Below are 12,633 nucleotides of genomic sequence, written 5' to 3' on the forward strand. Positions count from 1 at the left end.
TTTCAGCATTTTAGCAACATTCGCCTGATTCACGGTCACCTGAGATACACTGTCCAGTCCGTAGTAACAAATTGCTTTCCAAACCTAAAACTTTTTATGAGAATTTTGATTATTCTGTTGAAAGTTTAAGCTCGTTTTGTTAAATGCTTCAGATAGTTAGACGAATTGGTTGGTTAATGTTTTTGTTAATAATTGACTCAGAATCACGACATTTTTTGTTGATTTTAAAAGTCCGCACCGAACTAAATTAACATTGGTTATTGTCATCTAGGGGTTAACCTTATTTTGTGCTAGGTCACATAACCAATTTCACTATCTTTACGTTTCGTCTTAGACTCGTCAGTGCAGGGCAGTTCAAATTGAACTGCTTACTACGAACTTAAACAGTTCAATTTAAACCGCTAAGCAGACGTAAAGTTATTTCTATTTGCAATGAAGAAATTTTGTTTTTGTGTGTTTTTTTTTGCATTAAAGATGCCTTACTCGTTATTATACGGGGCCGGGTGTCAACTGTCAACTATTCGCGTGCCATTTTTCTGTCATAATTTTGAACGCCTATAACTTAGTCATTTGTTGATGGATTCATATAATTTAACTACCAATCGATTCGGAGACATTCTACCTTTAAAATACTAAAACGTTGTTTAAGTATTTCAATAATAGGCCATTGAATAGTCGATTTGAATTCACCCTTTGTTTTCACAAGCCAATCACAGCGTAGCATAATGATGTCATCCTTTTGATTCATCTAACACGACCGATCGGTTTTGATCGTTGCTTCTCACCCCGGAATTTCATTCAGTAGCATTTATGCTTCGGTCACTTCATGCATGGAAAAATACCCCACCTTTCTGCAAAGTATGATAGTTACGCTCAAAACAGCATCTAAAAATATACACACGAAAAATTAAATTTTACAGGTGACTTAATCCCTCACATGATGTAATCTATACAGACCTAATTCTTCAAATGACGGAAAATTTCATTTGTAATGACTTAATGTTAAAATCGTCCCGGGTTGGCGGTTCAAAGCATGGGCGTACAAGTCAGTTGTCGTATGTTCGAGCCCCGACCTGGAAGGATTCTTAGTGTCAGTAGGATGCATAGTACTAGCCATGCAATGATTCTGTACGCTAAAAATCGTCTGCGAAGTCTGTTGAAACAGAATGGCCAAATTTCACAAAAGGAATGTAATGCCAAGACTTTGACTTTGCTAATGTTAAAGACTGTCCCAGAAAGTATGGACGCACTTTGATTTCGCTGTAAATAATTGAAGTGTTAGATATTCAAATTTTATTCGGTATACTGATAATATTAGACTACAACAACAGAATATTATTCTCAACATTTGCTACTTAGCCATTGTAGACTAACTGGCGCACCTTCTTGCGAACGTATCTTAAGATGTGACAGACATTTTTGGTAGTATACCATTCTACCGTTGATTTCGAGTAGTGGCAAGAAGCAAGATCTGGCCAGAAGACAACAGGATCCTTGTGGCTTCGAATCATGGGTAGAAGTCGTTTTTGTAAACTTTCCTTGATGTATATTTCGCTGTTCATTGAAGCAGTGGTGATGAAGGGTTTCGGAATCTTACCGCAGCTACAAATTGCTTGCCAGACCATAGCTTTCTTACCAAATTTTTCGACTTCAATCGATGTCTCGGACTGGTTTAACACTTGCTCTTCTCGCATCGTATAATATTGTGGTCCCGGCAAGGATTTGTAATCGAGTTTCACGTAGGTTTCGTCGTCCATGATTATGCAGTTCAAATTTCCAGCAAGAATCGTATTGTACAGCTTTCGAACCCTCGGCCTGCTCGATGCTTCTTATTTCGGTCTACGTTTTGGTTGTTTCTGCTTCTTATAGGTTCGAAGATTCAAACGTTCTTTAGCACAAAGAACATTTGACTTCGAAGTGCCCACTTTTTTGGCCACATCCCGAACTGAAACCTCTTTCTTTTGCTCGAACGCCTTCATTATACGTTTATCCAACTGAGCGTTAGCAGGACCATTTTTTCGATCCATTTTCGGTTCATCCTCACCGAACTTCCTGATTGCATTTCGCACGGCTTTTTCACTTACTCCTTCCACTTTTGCTATTTTTCTCAGTGACAGTCCGCGTTCTGTGCACCACAATTTTTCGACGTTGTTCTACTGAAAGTCCACGCATTTCGAAACAAACTAATGAAAACGAATAAACAACTGCACAAGTGGTTAGAGAAGAGTGTAAACAACAGGACGCAGCCATAAATATTGACAGATTCTGAACCATTGCGAAATGGCAGCGGATTTTGGTTGCGCCCATACTTTCTGGGACAGTCTTTAGGTTAGGTCAACAAACATTTTTATCTTTCATTTGCCATTATATTAAATCAATTCCAATGCGATATTGATTCGGCAAATTGACCCTTTCGACGGAACGGCTTTCGGCGAAATGACTCTGATCCAAATTTGATATTAACAAATCTACACTGAAAAAGGAAACGTCGCAGTTTTTTTTTTCGTATTCACGCCATTTCGGTTATGACTCTGACATTACCCGTGCCCGCTTTTTTTTCTCAATAAAGCCTAAAATTTTGGCAAGAAAAGTTTCAAATTCAGTTTCTACTCCGACGTTTGACAGTGAAGTCATACATTCTGACAATAGTTTTACAATTTTTTGTCTGATTTTATATCCCTCTTCGTAACGTTAGTTAACAGTTTCTATTTTCTGATCTCTGTTATTTCGTTTTCCAATTTTTGTGTAGAGTTTTCGTCAGAAAACGTTACTTTTCAATTCAAAGTCTTTCAAAGCTATAAGATTGAGGAAGTCGATTGATGAAGTAACGTAAATAAATGTGCACACGTGTAATGTGATGCAATATACTCTGCGTTTGATCTTCACTATGTCGATCGTGAATGATTGCTGCGCTGATTTATGACATCGAAGTAGGCGTACGCTTTAAAACCAGAGCAGAGCTTGCAACATTGCGCCTGTCAAAGTCGTTCCATACCTTTTATATTATCGACTACGAGAACGTTAAAATTCTCATCGCAAAATGCCACGAAAAGCAAGCAGTACATCTGTTTTCTTTCTCCCCACCGAAATTTCGTTGTTGACGTAACGCCCAACAGGTGCAAGTTGCTCAACTTATAGAAGCAACAGCAAAAAAAAAGAAAAGAAACGATGAAAATCTGTAGTTGTAAACAAACCCGCTGGTTGGTTGTGCCAATGGCATTGCCGGGTACTGTTCACTATCCTATCATCCATCACGGCTTAATTGAAACGTCTCTCAAGCTTTCGCCTTACTTCAGCCCAGCCCTTTGGGCGGTTAGAGCGTTAAAACCTAAGATGGGGATTTGAACTTCAAACGAGCAGTCTTTTCGAATCACGCAGTTTCACGCATTGACCCTCTCGGCATCCGGTGCGGGGTTGTGTGTGAAATTTGGAATCGGCCCCTTCTACGTCATCAACGTTGCCCCGTTACATGACTGGTTCACAAAAATATGTTTTTTTTTCGATTGAGTGTCTTAGTAGAATCTGAATCAGACTGAAATTTTATGGATTTGTACTAATTTCGTTTGTTTCGAACTCGCCATTTCCTAGTTCGAAATCAGTGAATCTTTTTTTTTCGTGTGGCCCAGTCTAACCTTCATCACCGGGTATGGAGAGCAGCAACAGCCGAAGTAACGACGACGTGTGCCCTAAATGTGCGAGTTCATCTTTCGTGACCGTGCCCGACATCATATACTTTCAAAAGTTCCGAAATTACCGCACGTAGATTTCGGATAGCGGGCAAAGTAGAAAGCGAATGAAATGACTGGCTTCGGCAGGTTTAATTGTATCTTTGCATGTTTCAAAGGGTAGACGACAAACGCAATTTGTTTTTCGTCAACTTTTGACATTTCAATTTCGTTTGTCATCTGTAATAATGTTCCAACATATTTCACTGCAATACAAACTAAAACCTCCTATTCAACTCTATTATTTTTGTTTTCCAGGGTCTCATTCGGTTCATCCAAGGGTTCGATGGTGGAAACGCTGGTCTTCGAAACACCGACCCCGCTGCCGGAGCATGCCGAGCGGGAATTTTTCCATTCTCCGGCGGTGCTGGCCGGTGCCGGGACAACTGTCAACACGGTCCATCATCATCATCATCACCATTTTCCTCACTATCATCACCATCCACAGCAACAGCAGGACAGCAGTCTAGTAGGCCTTGATGATAGCGGAATCGAGCTGCAGGAAGAGTAAGTACCGAGCTCAAAATGTCAAATAACTCAATAGTCACTGTCAGATTTTCGATCCCGATCGCATCGGATTAAAGCACGACGGCTATCTGCGCACGTATTTCCTTTCGAAACAACAAAACCGGACTCGGACCCCGGAGCCGGAGGGAAAGGGAAATGAACTTTCAAGTGGCCGATTGTTTCCCCGTTGAAGATCAGGAAATTTGAACTCACGCCGGCGTCGGATCGCGTCGCGTTGTGGTTTTCCCACCGGTCTAACATTTCTCGGCCCGGCAAAGAAGTGATCTCGGCTCGATCAACGAGCCACCGATTGAGCCATGGCTGTTGTTTCTGTGGATCGCCACGGTTTATGAAGAAAAACAAAATCTTTTACCATCGGAATCAAGTAATGCCATCGCGGTTCAGTGCTCACAGGGCCTTCGTGGTTCGAAGGGAAAGCTGACGGCTGCAGTGGGCAGGGTTAACCGGGGCTGGATTCCGTTCAACAATTAACTACTCTCTCTCTCTGTCTAGGCATAGCTTTGTCTGTGTGTTGCCATATGTGTGCCTGATGCGGAAAGAATACGTGCTGCGATTCCATCCAACAGCCGGTGAAGAGAAATAGTTTTAAATTGTTGCACCGGAACAGCATAATTTGTGTGTCTTGTTTAGATAGCCGCACTGCGGCTTTCACGAGAAGCGAAAATTTGAGTGTGAAATATTTTGCCCACAAATGATGAGACTTCACTGACGGTTTGGGGATGGTGGAAAAACTCACAAAGTTTGTTTGGAGCTGTATTTTTCTACTCAAACCATCTTATTAGTAGCTATAAAATTTGCTCAATTAAATGAGGAACGTTCTCCAAGTTCAAAAGTAAATTTGCAATTTAACATAACATGGTAATATAATCCTTCACGTACATTTCATATTCTAGTTTTAATTCAAACTATTTTTATTGCAGCTTGTTTCGGCAAACATTCTTAAAAACAGAAGTTTACGTACGCCGTCGATGTATGGATGAAAAGCACTACGATAATGATTAGAAATAAAACTTTAAAAGAAAAAATAAAGAATGAAGCCAGCACCCGATCGAACCGAGCAAAGGAGCATCGCACCTTCTGGAGTATCGCATCCAAAAATAGAAAATTGAAATAGAAAATGAAAGAAAAATTTAGAAATTTGTGCACCAGATTTTACCAAAGAGCAGTAATTACTGTTCAAGCCGGTGTTGATCCTTTCTCAGCAGTTACAGTAAATATTCTATTGAGGGTGAAAATTCTTTAATTCCAACTTATTCAATTTTTTTTAAATCGTCATTATCATTATTTCCAATATTATATTAAAATCGTCAACTCATTTGTCGTAAGAGAAAAAACACTGAAAAGCCGGGTGGGTAATGTCGGAGACATAACTGGATGACGTGGATACGAATAAAACTGACACACTTCACTCACACTTCTGAATGAAAGAGAGTAGGGCAAGACCGGACATTTTTAAGAAATTGAAAAAAAGCATCCATTACAACTAAGATTTTACCCAAGTTATCTATACCGTTGTGTAATTTCAGCCTCCAGCTACAATTTCCTATTTGTGGTGTGAAAAAATATGCATCAGTTTCCGGAAAAAAAGACGCGTAAGAAGTGACCATCCCAAAATCCAAAATTTCAGTAGCTGCGGTGCCAAACCGGTCACCCTATGGAGTGAAACGGGACACTTCTTTGAAATTGAAAAAAAAGACGGGTGGGTAATGTCAGAGACATAACTGGATGTCGTGAATACGAAAACAACTGACATGTTCCTTAACACTTCCGAATATCAATTAGTTGATCAATTGTATGAATTAAACAAACATTACCCCTTTTTCACATTTTTCGCAAAAACAAAGAAGGCTTCACTTGATCTCGATTACTGTGAATTTCACACAGCGGAAAGTGCACAAATCTAATTTAACTGTTCTAGATTTGCACTAAACTGAGGATATTTACCTTCGATTTGCGAAGAAGAAATCCTAATAGTTCTTTAGAAAACTTTTAGAGCCATTAGAAGGGCTGATTTTGTGTAATGCTCTCCACCGTTACTTTTTCACCAACGCAAATGACTGGCAGCTGTTACGTAATCGCTCTTGTCGGAAGCGAAACTAGCTTTGCAAACGACACACAATACATCTGCTCGCAGTGGCGATAGAATCCAAACTAAACCAATTTTTGTTACGAGGTTTCTTTTTAAGTGATTTCGTTTGTAACTTTTTCACTAATAGACGGTCCTAACAGCTATAAAAATAGCTGCATATAGAATTTTAATGTCGATTATTTCATTTCGGATTTGCATTTCATTGAAAGAAACTATCAGGGTGCTGTACGGGATTCATTTCTGCCTTTCAGAAGGACCAAATTGTGGAACTCACTACGATATTAAACACTGTTTGGATCATTTTCCTCGAACGATTTGTTGTACAGCAGCAGATCTTTTGTTTTCTTCCTCAGAACGCGTTCTGATTGGCTGGTGTTAACATGGGTCAAATGAGACAGGTTTTTCAATAGTGTACTATTGAAATACTTCAATGCTGTTGCTATACACGTTTAAGTTGAAAAATTTCGATTCTATTGGTAGTTAGATTATATAAATCCTTTCACAGATCACTGAGCTATGAGCTTTCAAAATACGAGAAAGGTAACGCCTTATGAATTATTCTCTTTAATACTCGTTTATATCAAACATTTCAGAAAAGTTTAATTTTGAATTATTTAAGATTATGTCACACAACTGAATATTTTATCCTAAAATTGTGATCATATTTCCGATGGCATGTAGCAAAAATTATGTTGATTCGTTAAATGCAACAAGAGATATTCACGATCAAAAACTTATCACTCTCTCAGAGGGTAAATTTTGAAAAGGCACCCCAAAGTAAAGTAAGTCGTATTCACGACAAAAAACATCCATTTGAATGAAACTGCGGAGCCTAGTTTTTACTCAATTTATCTATACCGTTGTGCAGCGCAGGGATCGAAATTAGGTTTTTAGAAAAACCAAATTGCATATGCCAAACTTCAGGAACTGAATTCTGTCGAAAATAATGGCGATTTTTTCGATTCGAGCGACAGATCGATTTCCTTCGACAAGAAATAATTGCATTTTCAGTCACTTGGCGTGGATGGCAGCTTTTAGCTACGCAATAATTATTAAGTTCAGCTATCTAATGTAATCATTGAAGTTAACTATGATTTTTCTCGCCCAGTTGAACATCGGAATTGATTTGTATCTCACCAAAAAATCATCTTCCGAATGGGATTCAAGCGTGATGAACTTTCAAAAAGTTTGATATCTCAATTTTTGGTTGTTTATAGTTATCTCACACTGCTAAAGGCATATTCTAAAGTTCTTGGGCTTATTTTCGATGGCATGGAGCAAAAATTTTTGTTGATACGTTAGATACAGTAAGAGATATTCACGATCAAAACCTTATCACTCTTCCAGAGGGTAAATTTGAAAAGGCGCTCCATAGTGAAGTAAGACATATTCAACTCGAGAGTATTTATCTATATAAAATTACAAGGAAAATCTTCAAGGGTTTAAACTATTGATGTGGAACCAAACCACCAACATTTTTTCCATAATTTCGTAAATCGTTTTGAAAACGAACCATTTATAATAACTACTACTACACACTTAAAACCATTTCTTGAGCTCGGCATAATAAAATGCCGGAACTGATCAGCAACACGTAAATTTGCTGATTGCTCAGTAATCAATACGCATGTTTCTGAACTTCGTTAAATGCATTCACTGATATTTCGGTAAAATGCTTCACTTTGCCGAAATTTGGCATAATTGCTTGCTGAATTTATCAGTAAACAACAGATATGCCGACATCAGCAGAGACGTTTGCCGAGATTTCGGAATATGCGCTAGCTGTTGCCGAGATTCAGCACGACAGCTGTCATTTATTGCCACGTTACATTTTCGCTACGCATTGTGCGATTATTTTCTGATGAAATTCTCGAGTGAAAAAATGGATAATCTTCGAAGAAGCGTGGAACCACTTACAAGTAAAAATATTGAATAAATATAGTGACATGTTTCGCTTTATAAAAAGCGACTTTATCAGAGCACTCGCGATTATAAGGGAAAAGCACCCAACACGGGGCTCAAAGCGTCCTCGAGACAAAACTTTGGAGGATAAGCGAAAAAATAACCCCATGCATGGAATAATGCAATAGATCAAAGTAAGTAACAATACCGTATATGCATCATTAAATATTGAACATTTTTGTAAGCCAAAAATCAATATATATTTTTATTTTCATATTTCCAGCTCGACTCAAGGTGGTCGCATCTGGAAACGCCGCTTTTTTTTATGCTACATGTTTTCAGGTAGAGGCTTTCAGCACAACTGGCAACAAATTTGTAAGCCTCCTTTAAGTGTTAATAAAATGAATTTTTGATCCTGAATGGCGTGTTTATAATGTTGAGAAATTACAAACAAAATTAATTGACTAGATTTTTAATTACTGATGATTCGGTAATTTATTTTTTTCATTTTTTCGTTTTATTGGATTGCCGAATATTCAGTGAACGTTTCACTGAGCAAACAGTAAATCTTATGCTGACGATTTCGGCAATATTTGACGTTTGACAAATTTTAAGGTGCCGAGACGCTCAGTAATTTTATTTTTGCCGAGATGATTGCTGATTACTCGGCTGTGCGAATCTCGGCATTTTTTTGCCGAGACTCAGTTAAAAAATTTAAGTGTGTACTAATCCGTCACAAAAGCACCTATGTCTATATTGTCGTGAATACGACTTACTTTACTATGGGGTGTCTTTTCAAAATTTACCCTCTGAGAGAGTGATAAGTTTTTGATCGTGAATATCTCTTGTTGTATCTAACGAATCAACATAATTTCTACTACATGCCATCGGAAATATGATCATAATTTTATGATAAAATTTTAATTTTGTGACATAATCTTAAATAATTCAAAATTTAACTTTTCTGAAATGTTTGGTATAAACGAGTATCAAAGAGGATAATTCATACGGCGCGTTAAAATTTAACTTTTCTGAAATGTTTGGTATAAACGAGTATCAAAGAGGATAATTCATACGGCGCGTTTGCCTTTCTTGTATTTTTAAAGCTTATAGCTCAGTGATCTGTGAAAGGTGTTATGTAATCTAACTACCAATAGAATCGAAATTTTTCAACTTGAGCGTGTAAAGAAAAAGCATTGAAGTGTTTCAATAGTACACTATTGAAAAACCTATCTTATGTCAACACCAGCTAATCAGAACGCGTTCTGAGGAAGAAAACAAAATATCTGCTACTGTACAACAAATCGTTCGAGAAAATGTTCCGAACAGTGTTTAATACAATTTGGTCCTTCTGAAAGGCAGGAATGAATCCCGTACAGCATCCGGATAGTTTCTTTCAATGAAATGCAAATCCGAAATGAAATATCGAAATTAAAATTCTATATGCTGCTATTTTTATAGTCGTTAGGACCACCCATTAGTGAAAAAGCTACAAACGAAATCAGGTAAAAACAAGCCTCTCATCAAAAATTGGATCAGTTTGGATTCTATCGCCACTGCGAGCAGATGTATTCTGTGTCGTTTGCAAAGCTAATTTTGCCTCCGACAAGAGCGATTACGTCACAGCTGCCAGTCATTTGCATGGGTGAAAAAGACACGCTGAAGAGCATTACTCAAAATCAGCCGTTCTAATGGCTCTAACAGTTTTCTAAGGAACTATTAGGATTTGTTGTTCGTAAATCGAAGGGAAATATCCTCTGTTGAGTGCAAATCTAGAACTGTTTGATTTGATTTTTGCACTTTTCGCTGTGTGAAATTCACAGTAATCTAGATCAAGTGAAGCCTTCTTTGTTTTTGCGAAAAATGTGGAAAAGGGGAATGCTTGCATAATTCATACAATTGATCAACTAATTGATATTCGGAAGTGTTAAGTAACATGTCAGTTGTTTTCGTATTCACGACATCCAGTTATGTCTCTGACATTACCACCCGCCTTTTTCCCTACACTCATAAATCTAGTGTAAGTGTAATAGCAAGTAGTTGAAATTCAATTTTTACCGAAAGCTTCGAGTTTTCATTAAAAGTGAAAACTATTCTAATTTTGCACATTAAAAAATGTTGACTGAGAAATAAAATTTGTAATACCGTCCTGTTATGTGAAACCGACGAACGCAACTTAAAAGTAGTTTATACCAAAACGACGAGAAAGTAGTTTATACTAATAGTAGTTGACACCAAATTTTCATTGAAGTCTTCAAGTTTTGAACACTAAAACGATTCGAAATGTTGACTCTGAGAAATCACAGTTCGAGTATCGCCCTGACATTTGAAATCGACGAACGTAGCGAACAAATTTTAAGTAGAATATAGTTTCCGTTTCGTCTTGCAGGTAGCTAAACGGAAAAGACAAGATCTTTTGGTGGCGTTATGTTTGTAGTCATGACCCGTTATCATGTATTACCTTGTCTTCGATTTTCGTCTATCTAGTAAAAATGGATCGAAGAATTTGTATTAAATTTTGTGTGAAGAACAACTTACATTCTGGTACTAAATCAATTTTCAGAATTCAGGTTCTGTATTTAGTTCTAGAACTGAGTTCTGAATTCCAAACCTGGATAAAGGATCTAATTCCAGAACTCAAGTTCCGAGCTCGATTCCAACATGCAGGTTCTGATTTCTGGAAATCAATTTTGAAACTGAATTTAAGAAATCAATTTTGAAACCAAATTCAGGAAGTAAATCCAATCCCTGAATTTGGGAATAAAATTAAGAGCGTTTCGGACGCTCGAGCACGTCTACAACAGATGAAAACATTGATGAAATAAAGAAACTAGCATTGGTCAATCGTCGAATCACCGTCAAAGAAATTGCTGAGAACCTAAATATATCGATTGACTCACCGTGAAATTCGTACTAAAATTTGTAGCTCTATTCCGACCAAAACCTCATGGTATTAACATGGCCTAGAAGCTGTTGGATTCTTTCCGTGACGACCCAAAATTGTTCCAGGGTAGTCATAACTGGTGACGAATCATGGGTTTTGGTTATGACGTAGAAATTAAAGCTAGATCATACCAATGGAAGCAGTCATCCCATACTTTTTTTTGGGATTGAGCCTGTTCCATTTCTATTGAATTTTTCTATACTTTTTGGAGTAATACTAAGAACAGGCAATTCTTTTAGAAATTTGGAACGTAGAACTCGCAACTGGTGACTGTGAATGTGTTCCGTCAAAACATTATCCATATCAATGCGAGATTCAATTATTGAATAATTGGGTCGCCGATTCGCCTCTTCATGTAGCTTCAGTGCTAAAAAATGGGTTGAATTGTCAAAATTGTCGTGAATTAGAGCACTCTTGATTCTGATTATGTGTACCACTTTCAATACTTCGGACCAAGTACAAAATCAAAATATATGCAGTAATTCTTGCATTGGATTTTCTTTTCCCACTCCATTCTCAGAGACGAGTTGCTTCCAGAGTGCAGATTCGTTAGTCACTCGTGACAACAACTCATAATTCCGCTCAAAAATAAAAATAAAACTATGCATCGTCTCTAAACAATCCCTTTATTGCTCAATCAGCTCTGGTGCGAATCATGACCGTTTTTGGTTTTATTACAAGACAAATTGCTGAACCACCGACTGGAACTAATCAAGCGGAAGAAACAAAAAAAAAATAACATAATTCAGATATACAACGACAGCGCAATAACACGCAATAAACCGGGCTAACAGCTCCATCCGAAATCTCGCCTCATTCACTCACAGGCTTAGATTATAATTCATTGAGTACCAAGAGTAGCGGTCGCGGTTTATTTCTATTTTATTGGACTCATCCTGTGCTGCTCACTGGTGCTGGTGATAAACGTCAAAACGAACGATTTCTCTCGGCAAACTGTGAGCGATTCACCCTCCTCGATCGCTCTCTGATATTTCTGCCTTTCCTATATGCTCTCAACCGCTCTTCGATTCTCTCGCTTTCGTTCCATCGGTTGATGGAACAAATCAAAGCAAGCGAGCGTACCGAAAAGAGCAGACTCGATTCAATTTATTCAAACAAAGTTTATTTTTAGGTTATGTTTTCATCACGCTCACCCGCTGCTTCCACTGATTTCTGTTATTTTTGTTTTGCAGAATTCTTTTCCAATGTTTACAGCTAGCTGCCTAACGCTGCGGAGCCGTTATTCGATTTCAATTTTAGCAGCCGGTCCAAAAATTGCATCAGGTTTGCAAATGTTTGCCAATCAGTTGATTTTTTTTCTCTCTGCTGGTTGGTTGGTTACTCACCGACCGAAATAGAATCGATCGACGATTTTTTTTTTGTGCTGGTCTGCTCTGTAAATAAACAACGCAAGGCACTCTAAACGGTCGAAGAAATGATTTATA

At 37.9% G+C, this 12,633-nt stretch overlaps 1 protein-coding gene across 3 annotated transcripts in view; it reads left to right on the forward strand.

Moving 5' to 3' along the window:
* LOC131426456 (putative lysozyme-like protein) overlaps positions 1-12,633 on the forward strand; it is a 182,552-nt gene that overhangs the window by 100,385 nt on the left and 69,534 nt on the right. For all 3 annotated transcript variants that reach the window (XM_058589197.1, XM_058589199.1, XM_058589198.1), the window contains one exon: positions 3,984-4,232. In XM_058589197.1, coding sequence (XP_058445180.1) covers positions 3,984-4,232 — 249 coding nt within the window. The remainder of the gene's footprint in view (positions 1-3,983; positions 4,233-12,633) is intronic.

This window comes from Malaya genurostris, chromosome 1 (assembly GCF_030247185.1).
Source record: "Malaya genurostris strain Urasoe2022 chromosome 1, Malgen_1.1, whole genome shotgun sequence".
NCBI classification, from domain to species: domain Eukaryota; kingdom Metazoa; phylum Arthropoda; class Insecta; order Diptera; family Culicidae; genus Malaya; species Malaya genurostris.